Genomic DNA, 19,533 nt, shown 5'->3' with positions numbered 1-19,533 from the left:
TCGGGCCTACCCATTCCAGCGCAGGGAACGTTTCCTGCACTCACTTCATGCCAATCTGCTGGCGCAAACCAATTTCTAAGCCAGTGGGTCTACCTAAGGCTGTCTGAATTTTTAAATTGGATCTGTCTGAAGAGTATAGGCTAGTCAGATACTTATAGAATCATAGAATCATAAAAGTTACAACATGGAAACAGGCCCTTCGGCCCAACATGTCCATGTCGCCCAGTTTATACCACTAAGCTAGTCCCAATTGCCTGCACTTGGCCCATATCCCTCTATACCCATCTTACCCATGTAACTGTCCAAATGCTTTTTAAAAGACAAAATTGTACCCGCCTCTACTACTGCCTCTGGCAGCTCGTTCCAGACACTCACCACCCTTTGAGTGAAAAAATTGCCCCTCTGGACCCTTTTGTATCTCTCCCCTCTCACCTTAAATCTATGTCCCCTCTTTATAGACTCCCCTACCTTTGGGAAAAGATTTTGACTATCGACCTTATCTATGTCCCTCATTATTTTATAGACTTCTATAAGATCACCCCTTAACCTCCTACTCTCCAGGGGAAAAAGTCCCAGTCTATCTAACCTCTCCCTATAAGTCAAACCATCAAGTCCCGGTAGCATCCTAGTAAATCTTTTCTGCATTCTTTCTAGTTTAATAATATCCTTTCTATAATAGGGTGACCAGAACTGTACACAGTATTCCAAGTGTGGCCTTACTAATGTCTTGTACAACTTCAACAATACATCCCAACTCCTGTATTCAATGTTCTGACCAATGAAACCAAGCATGCCGAATGCCTTCTTCACCACCCTATCCACATGTGACTCCACTTTCAAGGAGCTATGAACCTGTACTCCTAGATCTCTTTGTTCAATAACTCTCCCCAACGCCCTACCATTAACGGAGTAGGTCTTGGCCCAACTTCATAGCTTGTTAGAAGATAAAAAGAAAACTATGCCTAAAAATTACTATTTGAACAAATCATACAGAATGTCTGTTTTTGAACTGAATAGCTTGGCTTCTCCCTGAAGAAAACTGCCCCGAGTCCAACCAACTCATTGAATTAAGGTGTCAAATTAAGCTAAATATGATTTCCATGAGTGAAGCTGGTTTATAACCTGTTATGCAGTGTAATAACATTTAAGAAGCTGAATCTTAGACAAAAATACTTAGTTTTTGTCACACAGACCTGATTTTATAGCACATGGAACATGCAGTGCCCAAGCAGCAGTGGTCCTGGTACCTCTGCGGTGGGACCACATTAGTGGCCCTGTAGTGTATACATGTGTGTGTGATTTGGTTCTTAGTCTGTTTCTCTGTATGGTGTGTGTGTTAGATGTTAGTAATATTCCTCTTTACCATAGAAATTTACAGCACAGAAGGAGGCCATTCAGCCCTTCATGTCCTATTTGGCATATAGAGTGTAGGGCATGTGTATGGCTTGGTACTTTTTCTCTGTATATTGTTTATATGTACGTATTGTTCCTGTGTATAGAGTGTGTGTATAGTAAAACTGCAGTTATCAATACTTAATGATTATTGTCACCTCTAGATTCGTGACGGTCTGCTGGACCAAGATCCCATCCTTCAGAAGTACTGTAGTACAAATAGCCCTTCCCCTCTGCAGACATCTGGCCCTTCTGCATGGATCCATTTCCACAGTGATAAAAATGTCAGTGACGGAGGGTTTTATGTCACGTACATTACGTTACCATGTAAGCATTTGCATGTTATGCATCAGATCTTATTAGAATTATCACAGCTGTTTCAAAATTGCATACTTGTCCTGCATTGGTACAAAATATTCTCCTTTATCTGCCGGATATTGACTTGTAGTTGATCTATATAGTAAAATGTAGCAGGAACTAGTTTCAAAATAAGAACATGCCTCAGTCAGCCTTGTAGATAATTCAGATACAAGCAGTTTATTTAATTTGTTCTGTGAGTGCAGAGTCAGGAGACATAAGTATAAAATAAACAAACCTCAGGAAAAACTTTGAGATTAGAAAGATATTTTTCCCCCACTCACAGCAATGGAATGAGCTCCCACATAAATAATGTTTTGTCACCTTTAAAAATGAATTGAAAAAATATCCTGTTAGGAACAGGATTGAAGTTTATAAGGATCAGTATAGATGGAGAGGATTGAATACTGTAAAGAACAGGCAAATGGTCTAGGGTGTATAAATAGATGTAAGATTAGATTGACATTTTAGAATGGGAGTGTGGAAAAGACTTTGCAGGATTTTTCCTGAGGAGGAAATGGCTATAATAGAGCCATTGTGAAACAATCTGATGGTTTTTATTGCTCCATATTTCATTGTCCCTACTATTTAATACAACAAAAACAATATCCCTTTAAGGACATATCAATATCATATAAATTGACATTTCCGTTCTCTCAAAGTATTGTTTAGGAACAGGAGTAGGCTATTCAGCCCCTCGTGCCTGTTCCTCCATTCAGTGAGATCATGGCTGATCTGTATTCTAACTCCATCCACCCACCTTGGCTTCTTAGGTATCCCTTAATACCCTTGGCTAGCAAAAATCTATTGATCTCAGATTTCAAATTATTAATTGAGCTAGCATCTACTGCTTTTTGTAGGAGAGAGTTCCACACTTCTACCACCCTTTGCGTGAAGAAGTGTTTCCTAACTTCTCTTCAGAATGATCTGGATCTGATTTTAAGGTTATGTCCCCTTGTCCTAGACTCCCCCACCAGCGGAAATAGTTTCTCTCTATCTACCTTATCAATTGCTTTCAAAATCCTAAAAATCTCAATCAAATTCCTCCTTAAGCTATTTTCCAGGGAATACAAGCCTAGTTTATGTAATCTCTCCTCATAATCTAACCCTTGGAGTCCTGGTAACATTCTGGCAAATCCACGCTGCACTTCTTGCAAGGCTAATATATTCTTTCTAAAGTGTGGTGCCCAGAGCTATACACAGTACTCCAGTTGTGGTCTAATCAGGGCTTTGCATAGCTGTAGAAAAACTTCCTCCCCTTTATGTTCTAGCCCTCTGGTTATAAAGGCTAACATTCCGTTAGCCTTTTTGATTATTTTTTAACATTTTGGTGATCTGTGTACATGGATCCATAAATCTCTTTGGACCTCCACAGTTCCTAGCTTTTCACCATTTAAAAAATACTCAGATCGATCCTTTTTTGGTCCAAAATGGATGACCTCACACTTACCTGTGTTGAAATCCACCTGCCACAGTTTTTCCCACTCACTTAATCTATCAATGTCGCTTTGTAATTTTATGCTCTCGTCTACACTACTTACTATGCCACCAATCTTTGTGTCATTGGCGAACTTGGATGTATGGCTCTCTATTGTGTTATGTAAGTCATTACTAAATATAGTGAATAGTTGAGGCCTCAGCACAGATCCTTGTGGGGCACCACTAGTCACTTACTTCCAATTCAAGTTTTTTTTAAAAATTCGTTCACGGGATGTGGGCGTCGCTGGCAAAGCCGGCATTTATTGCCCATCCCTAATTGCCCTCGAGAAGGTGGTGGTGAGCCGCCTTCTTGAACCGCTGCAGTCCGTGTGGTGACGGTTCTCCCACAGTGCTGTTAGGAAGTCAGTTCCAGGATTTTGACCCAGCGACGATGAAGGAACGGCGATATATTTCCAAGTCGGGATGGTGTGTGACTTGGAGGGGAACGTGCAGGTGGTGTTGTTCCCATGCGCCTGCTGCCCTTGTCCTTCTAGGTGGTAGAGGTCGCGGGTTTGGGAGGTGCTGTTGAAGAAGCCTTGGCGAGTTGCTGCAGTGCATCCTGTGGATGGTGCACACTGCAGCCACAGTGCGCCGGTGGTGAAGGGAGTGAATGTTTAGGGTGGTGGATGGGGTGCCAATCGAGCGGGCTGCTTTATCTTGGATGGTGTCGAGCTTCTTGAGTGTTGTTGGAGCTGCACTCATCCAGGCTAGTGGAGAGTATTCCATCATACTCCTGACTTGTGCCTTGTAGATGGTGGAAAGGCTTTGGGGAGTCAGGAGGTGAGTCACTCGCCGCAGAATACCCAGCCTCTGACCTGCTCTCATTATCCCTACTCTCTCTCTTCTACCGCTTAACCAATCTCCTAACCAGGTCAATAATTTGCCTTCAATTCCACGAGCTTTAATTTTAGCTAAAACAGTCTCTTAGGTGGAATCTTATCGAATGCCTTCTGGAAGTCCATGCAAACCACATCCATAGACATTCCCCTGTCTTACTACTATAGTTCATGCCTCACAAAATTCAATTAGGTTTGTTAGACATGACCTACCCATTACAAATCCATGCTGGCACTCCCTAATCAGCTCAAATTTCTCTAAGTGCCCAGTCACTCTGTCCTTAATTATAGATTCCAATAAGTTTCCCAAAACAGATGTTAGACTAACAAGTCTATAATTTCCTGGTTTTCCCCTCTCACCTTTCTTAAATAATTGAGTTAAATTTGCAATTTTCCAATCTAAAGGGACAATTGCTGAATCGAGAGAGCTTTGGAAGTTTATGGCTAAAGCATCTGCAATTTTCTCACCTACTTCCTTTAAAGCCCTGGGGTGGAAACCACCAGGTCCTGGGGATTTGTCAGTCTTTAGTGCCATTATTTTTTCCTAATGCTGTTTTCTTGCTTATGTTAACTTTAGTGAGTTCCAGTCCTTGGTTCATTATTAGTTTATCTGGAATGTCAGGTATATTATCCTCTTTCTCTACTGTGAAAACTGAGACAAAGCGATTGTTCAACAAGTCTGCCGTTTCCTTATTTTCATTTGCAATGTTACCCGCATCTGTTTTTAAAGGTCCCACATTACCCTTGACTACCTTGTTATTTCTAATATATGTGTTAATCATGATATCCCTCGCAAGTTTTTTTCATATTCCCTTTTTGCAGCTCTTACTATCTTTTTTTTTGTGTATAAAAAAAGCACAGAAAATGCTAGAATACATACGCAGTAAGTCAGCCAGCATCTGTAGGGAGACATATTTCTCGCATTACCATCTCAAGTAACAGAATGGCTCCTGTAAGAGCTGAAGACTTACCAGAAATTTTTTTTTCTTTGGCCGATTTGAGCCTCAGGAAGACTTCAGACTCATTGACAAGGCACTGTTCCACCTTTAGAAGGGCGGATCGTGTCTAGCCGAGATAGGCAGGATGTGCCCTTCCAGGCACTAATGGCCTGCCAGGATATACAAATGACCCCGTCTCAGGATTTGGTGATAAGGCGGGCAGGGTTCCAGGAATATCTGGGCCTTTATTTTCTCACCACCGTTATCAGTGGAGGATTTATAGGGTTAGATAAAAATAACCAATGCTGTAACAAATGTCTGTGGTGTACAGTCAAAATTCTTTTGAACAAATGGTTGAACTAACAGTTGTGTGTTCTGTCTTTTTAACAAATAGCTGACCCCGGCTGTGGAGGAACATATGGAGACAGTGAGGGCATTCTTATCTCCCCCAACTGGCCTAATCCATATCTCAGCAGCAAGCAGTGCGTCTACATTATCCGGCAGCCCACTGGGGAGCGCATCCACCTCCACTTCATACATATGGAGTTGGAATCCTACAACAACTGTTCCTCGGACTACATAGAGGTGAAGTATCCTTTCTCTACGCTTTTTAAGTATGCTTTCATGAACTTCCAGTCGTAAATGCTCTGGGAATAGATCATTTTAAAAGTCAACTGATTACAGTTGCTATAACTATGCAATTTAAAGACTAACAGAGTAAAAAATGACTGCATGCTGATTTGGCACTGTGGATACATTCTTATGAAGTACATTCTTTTCATGTTAACCAGCCAGTGAATTCACTGTTATTGACCTGAGATAAAGTATTGCCATGGGATTTTTCAGGGCTTATTGTGCTCAGTTTTTAAAAACAACTAATTGCCTTAACCACATAAAACAGTGGATAGTTTTGTGACCTGATTCCATCTTTATGCCCTTTTCATCTGGATAAGGCATTACTGAGCCCTGCCTTTCCCAACACAATTGTGCTGTAGTTAAGAAGCATATAGTGAATTAGGGAGGGACAAGACATAATGAAAGGTACAGTTTCCCACAAAAAGAAGCTAAGCTTTGTCATGAAGTCTGCAGATGCGTGTATGTGGGAGAGAATATGAGAAAGATTACAGCTGCCAGCACGTTTTTTTTAAATTACTTTACTAATGTGTGTTAGGCACAGTGCTGCTGTATCCATGAATCTGATTTGGCTGTAAAGCTGTCTATTCCTTTGAACCGTGTTTTAGAAAATTCCCATGACTTGATTCATGGCCAAAAAGGCATTGTGACTCAATAAAAGTTTGATTAAATAAAAAACTGCCTTGATCGGACTGATTCAAACGCATCAGTGAATTTGGCTCCTCGCACTTATCCGTATTTCAACCATATGCATGGACACTGCCTCCACATGAGATCGATGCTCCTGAAAAGTTGCTCTTTGAAGGCTGGGCCCCTGACATCTGAGCTCCTGGGCTCTTCCGCTCTGGAGGAACAACACTCTCCCTCTCTTCTACTCCTAGGTCATCATTATCACTAGTACTCAGTGATTTACCTGATGACAGCCGTTCTAACTGTCTAACTAATCCCTCGTAAGTGGATGTCTCTGTTGATGCGCAAGTTGGTGCTTGCACAGGTAAGATGTCAGGACAGAGTTGGTGACAGTGTGGCAGCAGCTGTTCATCTGGAAGGGCTAAGGCGGTCATTGGAGTGACTGGCCTCTTCCTCCAAGATAAACCTACAATGTGAAAGACATTGCCCCTCTAGCCAAACTGTTCCAGTACAGCTACAACAATGGCATCTACCCATCAATGTGGAAAATTGCCCAGGTATGTCCTGTCCACAAAAAGCAGGACAAATCCAATCCGGCTAATTACCGCCCCATCAGTCTACTCTCAATCATCAGTAAAGTGATGGAAGGTGTTGTCGACAGTGCTGTCAAGCGGCACTTACTCACCAATAACCTGCTCAACGATGCTAAGTTTGGGTTCCGCCAGGACAACTCAGCTCCAGACCTCATTACAGCCTTGGCCCAAACATGGACAAAAGAGCTGAATTCCAGAGGTGAGGTGAGAGTGACTGCCCTTGACATCAAGGCAGCATTTGACTGAGTGTGGCACCAAGGAGCCCTAGTAAAATTGAAGTCAATGGGAATCAGGGGGAAAACTCTCCAGTGGCTGGAGTCATACCTAGCACAAAGGAAGATGGTAGTGGTTGTTGGAGGCCAGTCATCTCAGCCCCAGGACATTGCTGCAGGAGTTCCTCAGGGCAGTGTGCTGGGTCCAACCATCTTCAGCTGCTTCATCAATGACCTTCCCTCCATTATAAGGTCAGAAATGGGGATGTTCGCTGATGATTGCACAGTGTTCAGTTCCATTCGCAACCCCTCAGATAATGAAGCAGTCCGTGCCCGCATGCAGCAAGACCTGGACAACATCCAGACTTGGGCTGATAGGTGGCAAGTAACATTCGCGCCAGACAAGTGCCAGGCAATGACTATCTCCAACAAGAGAGTGTTTAACCACCTCCCCTTGACATTCAACGGCATTACCATCCCGAAATCCCTCACCATCAACATCCTGGGGATCACCATTGACCAGAAACTTAACTGGACCAGCCATATAAATACTGTGGCTACAAGAGCAGGTCAGAGGCTGGGTATTCTGCAGCGAGTGACTCACCTCCTGACTCCACAAAGCCTTTCCACCATCTACAAGGCACAAGTCAGGAGTGTGATGGAATACTCTCCACTTGCCTGGATGAGTGCAGCTCCAACAACACTCAAGAAGCTCAACACCATCCAGGACAAAGCAGCCCGCTTGATTGGCACCCCATCCACCACCCTAAACATTCACTTCCTTCACGACCGGCGTACTGTGGCTGCAGTGTGTACCATCCACAGGATGTACTGCAGCAACTCGCCAAGGCTTCTTCGACAGCACCTCCCAAACCCTCCACCTCTACCACTTAGAAGGACAAGAGCAGCAGGCAAATGGGAACAACACCACCTGCACGTTCCCCTCCAAATCACACACCATCCCGACTTGGAAATATATCGCCGTTGCTTCATCGTCGCTGGGTCAAAATCCTTGAACTCCCTTCCTAACAGCACTGTGGGAGAACCTTCACCACACGGACTGCAGCGGTTCAAGGAGGCAGCTCACCACCACCTTCTCAAGGGCAATTAGGGATGAGCAATAAATGCTGGCCTCGCCAGCGACGCCCACATCCCATGAACAAACAAAAAGGGAGAAGAGCTTGTTTAATTGTACACATGGCAACATTTGCCTTTGCAGAAATAGTGGGCAAGTGTAAGGGCATTTCAGCACTTTAAGAAAGCACAAAAAACTGAAGCGGCACATGATGAGTCTTGCCCATTCTTCTGCCTGTCCCAAACAAAGCTATTGATGCAGGAGGGGCTGGGGACTCCCAATTCTGGGAGTTCGTACGTTCCCAGCTCTCAGAAGGACCCGGTGTTACACCTGGTGAAACCAAGTGTAAGGCTACTGAATGGGGATCCATGGATCGCTGAAGTAAGATGACAGAATTTTAAAATATTTATTTAAGTGTGACCTTCTCACGAAGGGGGCCATGGGGTGGGGGGGGAAGGCAATATTTTTTGTGGGGCGGTGGCGAAGAACTGGCAGTTCCCTCCCCCAGAAAAGGCCAACCATTCTTCCGCAATTTGCGGCCTCTTTGGCAGGCAGGTACTCTAGATGCACCCCTAGTCTTATTCAAATCAAGGAACCTCCTCCTGACTCTGCAAACTGGCAGAGTCAGCAGCGAAGTTCCCGAGCATGGACACATTCCGTGAATAGACTGAAAATGCTGGGGTTTTCTCCTTAGAGCAGAGATTTAATAGAAGTGTTCAAAATCATGAAGGATTTCGATAAAGTAAATAAAGAGCAACTGTTCCCTTTGACGGAAGGGTCGAGAACCAGAGGACGCAGATTTAAGGTGATTGGCAAAAGAACCAAAGGCGACATGAGGAAAAGCTTTTTTATGCAGCAAGTAGTTATGATCTGGAATGTGCTGCCTGAAAGGGTGGTGGAAGCAGATTCAAACGTGGATTTCAAAAAGGAATATGATAAATACTTGAATGGAAAAAAATTGCAGGGCTACAGGGAAAGAGCGGGGGAATGGGACTAACTTCAATTGCTCTTACAAAGAGCCGGCATGGGCTCAATGAGCCGAATGGCCTCCTTCTGTGCTGTAACCATTCTATGATTCCGGCACTCTCACTGGGATGGGTCCCTGCAGATTTTCAGCCCCATAGAAGTTTTAAACCACCTGGGGCCTCAGTTTAACTTGTCTTCCAGAAAATGGCACCTCCATCAATTCAACACTCCCTCATAACTGCACTTGAGTTTCAGCCTAAATTATGTACTCAAGGACTTGAACCTACTAACTTGGAGGCAAGAGTGCTATCAACCGAGCTAAGCTGGCCGTTATGATCTTACCAAATGATCCTGTTAAAGTACGCCTCTAATAGAACACAGATTTATAAATGACAATATTACTCAAGTTTCTGTTTAAACAATGGCTGTTTATCCAATTACCTGCTTCGTTCATTATGATCTGCATGATGAGCACACCCTTATTGGTAAACTGCTGAAATACTTTTCTTTTGAGAAAGCAGAATGTTTTGTTTTTTTTCTAAATTTTATTTGGCTTTTAGATTCATGATGGTGAAGCAGAGACAGATCCTGTAATCGGCAAGTTCTGTGGTTCTACACTCCCAGCTCCCATTACCACGAGTGGAAACAAATTGTGGCTTAAATTTAAAGCAGATGCCTCTGTCTCAAAAGGAGGTTTCCTTGCAGTATATAAAGTTGGTAAGGATTCCCTTTTGCTTTTATTTATAAAACCTGGACAACAATGGAATACAGCAGAAATGTGTGCCGGGTATGCCTTACACATACTATGTGGCATGGGGGAGCATTGATTTGCTGTGGCACAAAGTGGTAGAGAACAGGTTTGCACCTATAGTTTCCCACAGGGTGAGTTCCTGACCATGCTGTAGTGTTCCCATCTTTATCAGGATTCCCATTGTTTGAGGTTTCTTCCCCTATACCGATATGACAAGTTTCGCTAATATTCCTCAAATCTACAGTGATTTTGGAGGCAGCATTTCTCAAAAGAATGGCTACAATATAAGAGAGCAGGTAAAATAGAGTCAATTTAAGAAGATTGAGATGCATTCAATTTATACAGGGGGTGAGGAAGAGGATTAACTGGCTTAGTGTAAATTAAGTACTTTGTTGATGATGACAACATGGAGCACTTGGCCTAGTCTTGAGGATAAATTTTAATTAAAAAAAAAAGAGCTATGTTGGAGGTGTGCCCTGAAATATGAAGGACACAAAATTCTGGAAGCCCCGCTTCATCGGCAAACTCCTGTCTTCCCAGACATGAGGACACAGACCCAATCCCAAATCTCAGGGACAAGGTCATCTGCACACTCATGTTGGATAATAGGAGCCTACAAGGGTGCATGAGCAGTGCCCATCCCAACAGAGTTCCAGAGAATTGGAGCAATGCTATATCGCTTCGTGGGAAATAAACAGGCCGGGTAAGTGCCCAACGACCTAGGCGATGTTCTTTTTCACTTCAACTCCCAGCAGAGTAGAGTAGTAGGAGATCGATCATCTTGACACATGTGCCAGCTGTCAGCTGGCGTGCTGAGGCCTACCAAGAGTGGAATTCCCAGGGAAGCCCAGGAACTCCCCCATACATGCCCCCTTAACATGGGAACAGTGGTCGGATGATCTGCCTTGGGTATCTCCCCACCAGAATTTAAAGGGGTAGTGCATCTGGGGCAAAGGCCCAGTGTAACCGGGTTCAACCCCAAAAAGAACCAAATAGAAGGCAGAAGGGTTGATTTTTGTCTACACTGTCTGAGCAATAATCTGGCGGAGTGGATTGCCCGCCCATTATAGAACCCGCCTGATTTTCATTACATTGATTTCATTGCGTTCTATAGAGGGCGGGCAATCTGCTCCACCAGATCACCACCCAGGTTATGAAGATGAAAATCTATCCCAGAGAGATAAAACAAAGCAATCAGACAGAGAAAGAAAGAAAAAAACAGAAAGGAAACAGCAAAGGAAAACAAAGCCAGCAACAACAGTAGAGGCAAAAACAGAAGTGGAAGAAAAATAAGCATAGAAAAGAGAGAAAAGGAGAAGATTCAGCAGTTACAATGAGTAAAAGAGCATCTGAAAAGTAGCAGCACAAGAAGGTAGAAAAGAGAGATGGCAAGTGAAGAAGCATTAACAAGTTAACATTATGCTTGAGTTCAAAAAATTAATATGTGCGCACTAATAAAGATACAAGGATAAATTCACTGATCGTGCATTTCAAGAGGGTCGGAGATGGGGCTGATTCTCTAAGCGTTGCTGCCTTTAAGCATGGCTCCGGCTGGGAGAGCAGGATTGGTGAATTCACCCTATTAAAATAGATATGAAAGTTCTTTATTGTTTCCATATACATGTTTTATCGTGTTCACATTTGTGTGCAAATTCCTGTGAGGAGGTCACCTGTTAAAACGCAGTAGGCGGCCATGCAGTCTCTTGCACTTGTGTTGGTGCTACCTCATCAACTCCTATTTCTTGTCTAAAGGAGGAAGAGGAGAAAACAATCATAAATAGCTTATTATAATATATTTACATGAAATTTTTTATTTATCAAAGTGAGGGATTTTGGTGCTGGTTAATGGAATACTTCTGGTAATCAGTTGTTCCTACAACGTAGTCCAAAACCAAAGTAAAGCTTCAAATTTTCTGGCTGAGTACTTAACTTCAGAAAAGTCCTGCATTGATGTAACATTTCTGTTTGCTATAGAAGATGTTCTTGTGGAGTCTGAAATTGATGATTTGTGCCAAATTACAAACTATGCACCCACTAGGAAGTAGATTGAGATTGCCAATGATCATTTCAATTAAGACCATTATAGCCAATAAAGGGAAAAGACTTTCGTACATCAATCTGAGCTGAATTCAAATTCAGATCCCAGGGAAGAAAGAACCTCATCGAACGTACTCTGTCACCCAATCCCCTCAAATAAAATAACATAAAAATATATACAGCAACACCTAATATAATAGGGAGAGCATTTTGGTGGTAGTGATCATAATGCAGTTAATTTTAGCATTAGAAATAAAATCGTTGGACTATAACTTGGTGTTGTAAAATTGTTTACAATTTTAGCATAGTTATGGTAAAGGACAAAGACAGAGCAGGAGTTAAAGGTTTCAATTGGGGAAAGACCAATTTTACTAAACTGAGAAGTGATTTAGCAGAAGTAAACTGGAAACAGCTACTTGAAGGTAAATCAGTGTCAGGGCAGTGGGAGACATTCAAAGGGGTGATTCAAGGGGTTCCCACAAAGAAAAAGGGAGGGACTGCCAAATCCAGAGCCCCCTGGATGTCAAGAAGCATTCAGGTTAAGATAAGGCAGAAAAAGAAAGCCTATGATAGACACCAGGAACTCAATACTACGGAAAGCTTAGACGAGTATACAAAGTGCAGGGGTGAAGTTAAAAAGGAAATTAGGAAAGCAAAGAGAGGGCATGAAAAAATATTAGCAGGTAAAATCAAAGAAAAACCCAAAGATGTTTTATAAATACATTAAGAGCAAGAGGATAACTAAGGAAAGAGTAGGGCCTATTAGAGACCAAAAAGGTAAACTAAGTGTGGAGGCGGAAGATGTGGGTATGGTTCTTAGAGTCATAGAGTTATAGAGTTATACAGCACGGATAGAGGCCCTTCGGCCCATCGTGTCCGCGCCGGCCATCAAGCCCTGTCTACTCTAATCCCATATTCCAGCATTTGGTCCGTAGCCTTGTATGCTATGGCATTTCAAGTGCTCATCCAAATGCTTCTTGAATGTTGTGAGGGTTCCTGCCTCCACAACCCTTTCAGGCAGTGAGTTCCAGACTCCAACCACCCTCTGGGTGAAAAAGTTCTTTCTCAAATCCCCTCTAAACCTCCCGCCTTTTACCTTGAATCTATGTCCCCTTGTTATAGAACCCTCAACGAAGGGAAAAAGCTCCTTAGTATCCATCCTATCTGTGCCCCTCATAATTTTGTACACCTCAATCATGTCCCCCCTCAGCCTCCTCTGCTCCAAGGAAAACAAACCCAATCTTCCCAGTCTCTCTTCATAGCTGAAGCGCTCCAGCCCTGGTAACATCCTGGTGAATCTCCTCTGCACCCTCTCCAAAGCGATCACATCCTTCCTGTAGTGTGGCGACCAGAACTGCACACAGTACTCCAGCTGTGGCCTAACCAGTGTTCTATACAGCTCCATCATAACCTCCTTGCTCTTATATTCTATGCCTCGGCTAATAAAGGCAAGTATCCCATATGCCTTCTTTACCACCTTATCTACCTGTTCCGCCGCCTTCAGGGATCTGTGAACTTGCACACCAAGATCCCTCTGACCCTCTGTCTTGCCTAGGGTCCTCCCATTCATTGTGTATTCCCTTGCCTTGTTAGTCCCTCCAAAGTGCATCACCTCGCACTTTTCCGGGTTAAATTCCATTTGCCACTGTTCCGCCCATCTGACCAACCCATCTATATCGTCCAGCAGACTGAGGCTATCCTCCTCGCTATTTACCACCCTACCAATTTTTGTATCATCAGCGAACTTACTGATCATACCTTTTACATTCATATCCAAGTCATTAATGTAGACCACAAACAGCAAGGGACCCAGCACCGATCCCTGTGGTACCCCACTGGCCACAGGCTTCCAGTCACAAAAACAACCTTCGACCATCACCCTCTGCCTTCTGCCACTAAGCCAGTTTTGTATCCAAAGTGCCAAGGCACCCTGGATTCCATGGGCTCGTACCTTCTTGACCAGTCTCCTGTGGGGGACTTTATCGAAGGCCTTACTGAAATCCATGTATACCACATCCACTGCGTTACCCTCATCCACACGCCTAGTCACCCCCTCAAAAAATTCAATCAAATTAGTCAGACATGATCTTCCCTTGACAAAGCCATGTTGACTATCCCTGATTAATCCTTGCTTCTCCAAGTGGAGACTAATTTTGTCCTTCAGAATTTTTTCCAATAATTTTCCTACCACTGATGTTAGGCTCACTGGCCTGTAGTTCCCCGGTTTTTCCCTACTCCCCTTCTTAATGAATACTTTGCATCTGTCTTCACAAAGGAGAGGGATGATGCAGGGATTGAAGTTACGGAGGAGGAGTGTGAAATATTGGATGGGATAAACATAGCGAGAGAGGAAGTATTAAGGGGATTAGCATCTTTGAAAGTGGATAAATCACCAGGACCGGATGAAATATATCCCAGGCTGTTAAAAGAAGCCAGGGAGGAAATAGCGGAGGCTTTAACAATCATTTTCCAAACTTCACTGGATACAGGCATAGTGCTGGAGGATTGGAGGACTGCTAACGTTGTCCAGTTGTTTAAAAAGGGAGCGAAGGATAGACCGAGTAATTACAGGCCAGTCAGTCTGACATCAGTGGTGGGCAAATTATTGGAATCAATTTTGAGGGACGGGATAAACTGTCACTTAGAAAGGCATGGACTAATCAATGATTTGTTAAAGGGAGGTCATGTCTGACTAACTTGATTGAATTTTTCGAGGAGGTAACAAGGAGGATCGATGAGAGTAGTGCAATTGATGTAGTTTGCATGGATTTTAGCAAGGCTTTTGACAAAGTCCCACATGGCAGATTGGTCAAAGAAGTAAAGGCCCATGGGATCCAAGGGAATGTGACAAATTGGATCCAAAATTGGCTCAGTGGCAGGAAGCAAAGGGTAATGATCGATGGGTGTTTTTGCTGTTTCCAGTAGGCGTCGTAGGGCTCGGTACTAGGTCCTTTGCTTTTTGTGGTATACATTAACGATTTAGACTTAAACGTAGGGGGCATGATTAAGAAATTTGCGGATGACACAAAGATAGGCTGTGTGGTTGATAGTGAGGAGGAAACATCCTGGGGGTCATCACTGACCAGAAACTTAACTGGACCAGCCATATAAATACTGTGGCAACAAGAGCAGGTCAGAGGCTGGGTATTCTGTGGTGAGTGACTCACCTCCTGACTCCCCAAAGCCTTTCCACCATCTACAAGGCACAAGTCAGAAGTGTGATGGAATACTCTCCACTTGCCTGGATGAGTGCAGCTCCAACAACACTCAAGAAGCTCAACACCATCCAGGACAAAGCAGCCCGCTTGATTGGCACCCCATCCACCACCCTAAACATTCGCTCCCTTCACCACCGGCGCACTGTGGCTGCAGTGTGCACCATCCACAGGATGCACTGCAGCAACTCGCCAAGGCTTCTTCGACAGCACCTCCCAAACCCGTGACCTCTACCACCTAGAAGGACAAGAGCAGCAGACACATGGGAACAACACCACCTGCCGTTCCCCTCCATGTCACACACCATCCCAACTTGGAAATATATCGCCGTTCCTTCATCGTTGCTGGGTCAAAATCCTGGAACTCCCTTCCTAACAGCACTGTGGGAGAACCTTCACCACACGGACTGCAGCGGTTCAAGAAGGCGGCTCACCACCACCTTCTCAAGGGCAACTAGGGATGGGCAATAAATGCCGGCCTCACCGGCAACGCCCACATCCCATGAACGAATAAAAAAAAAGGAAAGCTGTAGACTGCAGGAAGATATCAATGGACTGGTCAGATGGACAGAAAAGTGGCAAATGGAGTTCAATCCGGAGAAGTGAGAGGTGATGCATTCGGGGAGACCAAACAAGGCAAGGGAATACACAATAAATGAGAGGATACTGAGAGGTGTAGAGGAAGTGAGGGACCTTGGAGTACATGTCCACAGATCCCTGAAGGTAGCAGGACATGTAGATAAGGTGGTTAAGAAGGCATATGGAATGCTTTCCTTTATTAGCCAAGGCATAGAATATAAAAGCAGGGATGTAATGCTGGAACTGTATAAAACACTAATTAGGCCACAGCTTGAGTACTGTGCACAGTTCTGGTCACCACATTACAGGAAGGATATAATTGCACTAGAGAGGGTGCAGAGGAGATTTACGAGGATGTTGCCAGGACTGGAGAATTTTAGCTATGATGAAATTGGATCGGCTGGGGTTGTTTTCCTTGAAACAGAGGAGGCTGAGGGCTGATTTGATTGAGGTGTACAAAATTATGAGGGGCATAGATAGAGTGGATAGGAAGGATGTATTTCCCTTAGCGGAGGGGTTAATAACCAGGGTGGCATAGATTTAAAGTGATTGGTAGCAGGATTAGAGCGGAAATGAGGAAACTTTTTTTCACCCAGAGGGTGGTGGGGTTCTGAACTCACTGGTAGAGGCAGAAACCCTCAACTCATTTAAAAAAATACCTGGATGTGCACCTGAAGAGCCGTGACCTGCGGGACTACGGACCAAATGCAGGAAGGTGGGTTTAGGCTGGGTGGCTCGTTTCTCAGCCGGCGCAGACACAATGGGCCGAATGTCCTCCTTCTGTGCCATAAATTTTCTATGATTCTATAATATATGAAGCAATTTATTTAGACTAAAACTACACACTGAGAAATCATGTGCAAATTTGGGCATTTATATTTCAGACCAAGACTCAGCCATTTTACTATAAGTGCGTTCGGCAGTAGAATTTTTTTGCTACTGGTAACATTTAAAAATAGTTTTCTGCACTGAAAACAAAGGAAATAAAGGCCCAATTTCACATATCTGAAGTTCTTGAGGGTCAGCCTAGTTGTAAAAGAAAACCATCATTGGCACAGATATAATTATACACTTTTGAAAACATATCTGGTATACAAAAATGGATACCATAAATCTTTGAGTAAAATACACACATACATACATATCTTGGACCATGAATTTAGAGGAAATGTAATATGCAAATATAATACTCATCCCCCCAGATGCAAACACAGACACTTTTACTATAAAGTGGTTGGCAATGTGTCCTTGCAAGAACTACAGTTACCCTTACTTTTTCATTTTTCTTTGTGTTACTGATTTGCTGAGCCTGATCCTGTCTTCAGCCAACACCCACGCATGTACATTTTCCAGCAGGGTTGTTGGATAGTGACAGGGTGAGAACCCTGGCTGATTTCGTCATGCCCCAGCCCAGAAGCACTAAGGCCAATTGTATATACAGCAGTCCCGACTAGCATAAATTAACAGCACACATGGGAGGCGGAGGGGGAAGGGGAACTGGAATCTCCCTAGTCTGTGGTTCAGTTCCACAAACGAGCAGTGCATAACCTACTGAGGCATCAGAGAAAGCCTCTGTGGACAGAAAAATACCAGTAACTCATTTTTAATTGCAATGTTTATTCCATTAATGTTCTGCTTTTTCACAGTTTCTAACTTTTTTCCGATGCTTCTATACAGCATGTGGTGGCACACTGAATGGCAAGGGAGTGATCAAATCTCCTTATTATCCTAACTCATACCCACATGACAAAACCTGCGAGTGGGTTATCAACCAGCCAGAAGGACAAGTGGTCACCCTCAACTTCATCTCCTTTGACATCGAGAATGCTACAAATTGTAACCATGACTATGTGGAGGTATGGGAGCAATAATTTTTGATAATTATAATTAATACAGTGCTTACTATCGATATGTGATTGGTAGTGTAACAGATCTAAATCTACCGCAAACATGATAAGTCATTCATCTGCAAAATATTTATAATAATTTTGAAACACAACCTTTATATTTTAGAACTCAGATGAATAGTTCTAATTAACAATGGAACACTTCATATCAGAGTATCATAGTAGGTACAGCACAAGAGGAGGCCATTTGGCCCATTGTGCCTCGTCTCTGTTGCCACTATATCATAGTCCTATTTGGCGATTTGAGCCTGAAGCTCACTAACCTTATTTACCACTCTACGTGCATTTACGCACATGAATTCCAATCTCATCTTAGACTACCTCGCATTTGCCCCCTGTCTGATCCATCCTATTTCTGAACTATTCTTTACTCTAGTGTGACTTGCCCCCCTCCCCACTCTGTGTACCTTGTTTCTCCTCTCAAATGTTTCATCATGGTGCCCAACCCCTGCCAAATTAGTTTAAAGTCTCCCCATCAGCATTAGTTAACCTCCCCATAAGGACATTGATCCCAGCTTTGTTGAGGTGCAACCCATCCATCTTGAGCAGATTCCTCCTGCCCCAGAATTGGTCCCAATGCCCCAGGAATCTGAAGCCCTCCCTCCTACACCATTGCTCTAGCCACACATTAAACTTTCTTATCCTACTATTCCTATACTCACTAACGCTTGGCACTGGGAGGAATCCAGAAATTACTACCTTTGAGGTCCTGCTTTTTAACTTCCTCCCCAGCTCCTGAAACTCTGACTGCAGGACCATGACCCTTTTCCTTGCTATGTCATTGGTTCCCACATGGACCACGACTTCTGGCTGTTCCCCTTGCCCCTCAAAATGTTCTGCTCCCTCTCAGTGATGTTTTTTACCCTGGCACCAGGGAGGCAACATACCATGCAGGACTCACTTCGGCGGTTGCAGAAACGCCTGTCCATCCCCCTGACTATCGAATCCCCCAAACCAACTGCATTTCTTTTGCCCCCCTGTGCAGCCAAGTCTCCCACGGTGCCGTGGATTTGCTCCTGACTGCATTCCCCCAAGGTGTCAACACCCTGACTGATATTCAAAGCTGAATACCAGTTTTTGAGTGCCACACTCCCAGGGGGCTCCTGCACTGCCTGCTTGTTCCTCCTAGTTTGTCTGGTGGTCACCCACTCCCTCTCTGCCTGAACTCTCTGTAGCTGCGGGTGACCACCTCCTGAAACGTGCTATCCACGAAATTCTCAGCTTCCCGTATGCACTGTAGTGACCCCAGCTGCCCCTCAAGCTCAGAAACTATGAGCTCGAGCAGTTGGCGGCACTTCCTGCACATGTGGTTTTCCAGGACACACAAAGTGTTCTGGAGTTCCCACATGTGACAGGATGTGCATGCGGCAGGCCCCATGTCCTGCCATGTTAGCTAACAGTTATTTAAACTGTTTGTTTAGCTTTAAGGCACTTTACTGTTTATCTGGCACTTAAACACTAACCACTAAAAAACACTAACCAAACACTAAAAAACCTTAACCACGAAGAAGAAATAGCTGTTCTTCCAGCATTTCTCTCAGTGCAAGAGTAGAAGTTATTTTTGCCCTTGCACTGCCTTATTATGTGGAACTATTGAACATTATATTGATTATCATTTGAAAGAGAAAGCTAGATTAATGATTCAGGTGTCATCGACAGTGCTATGAAGTGGCACTTACTCACCAATAACCTGCTCAACGATGCTCAGTTTGGGTTCCGCCAGGACCACTCGGCTCCAGACCTCATTACAGCCTTGGTCCAAACATGGACAAAAGAGCTGAATTCCAGAGGTGAGGTAAGAGTGACTGCCCTTGACATCAAGGCAGCATTTGACTGAGTGTGGCACCAAGGAGCCCTAGTAAAATTGAAGTCAATGGGAATCAGGGGGCAAACTCTTCAGTGGCTGGAGTCATACCTAGCACAAAGGAAGATG

General features: G+C 43.8%; 1 protein-coding gene and 1 long non-coding RNA gene across 2 annotated transcripts in view; one reads left to right on the top strand and one right to left on the bottom strand.

Moving 5' to 3' along the window:
* The window catches only part of cubn (cubilin (intrinsic factor-cobalamin receptor)), a 347,393-nt gene that overhangs the window by 43,781 nt on the left and 284,079 nt on the right, over positions 1 to 19,533 (top strand). Inside the window, exons 12-15 of the mRNA XM_068007070.1 lie at positions 3,592 to 3,594; positions 5,397 to 5,587; positions 9,672 to 9,828; positions 17,371 to 17,549. Of these exons, the coding sequence (XP_067863171.1) occupies positions 3,592 to 3,594; positions 5,397 to 5,587; positions 9,672 to 9,828; positions 17,371 to 17,549 (530 nt within the window). The remainder of the gene's footprint in view (positions 1 to 3,591; positions 3,595 to 5,396; positions 5,588 to 9,671; positions 9,829 to 17,370; positions 17,550 to 19,533) is intronic.
* Positions 11,468 to 17,051, bottom strand: LOC137343041 (uncharacterized). The gene is made up of 3 exons (XR_010967539.1): positions 16,967 to 17,051; positions 16,353 to 16,497; positions 11,468 to 11,608 (listed from the first exon to the last, which is right to left on the bottom strand). It is a non-coding gene; the product is annotated as an uncharacterized lncRNA (long non-coding RNA).

Source organism: Heptranchias perlo, chromosome 2 (genome assembly GCF_035084215.1).
Source record: "Heptranchias perlo isolate sHepPer1 chromosome 2, sHepPer1.hap1, whole genome shotgun sequence".
NCBI classification, from domain to species: Eukaryota; Metazoa; Chordata; class Chondrichthyes; order Hexanchiformes; family Hexanchidae; genus Heptranchias; species Heptranchias perlo.
The sequence above is the reverse complement of the archived record's forward strand: the minus strand, read 5'-3'. Positions and strand labels throughout refer to the sequence as shown.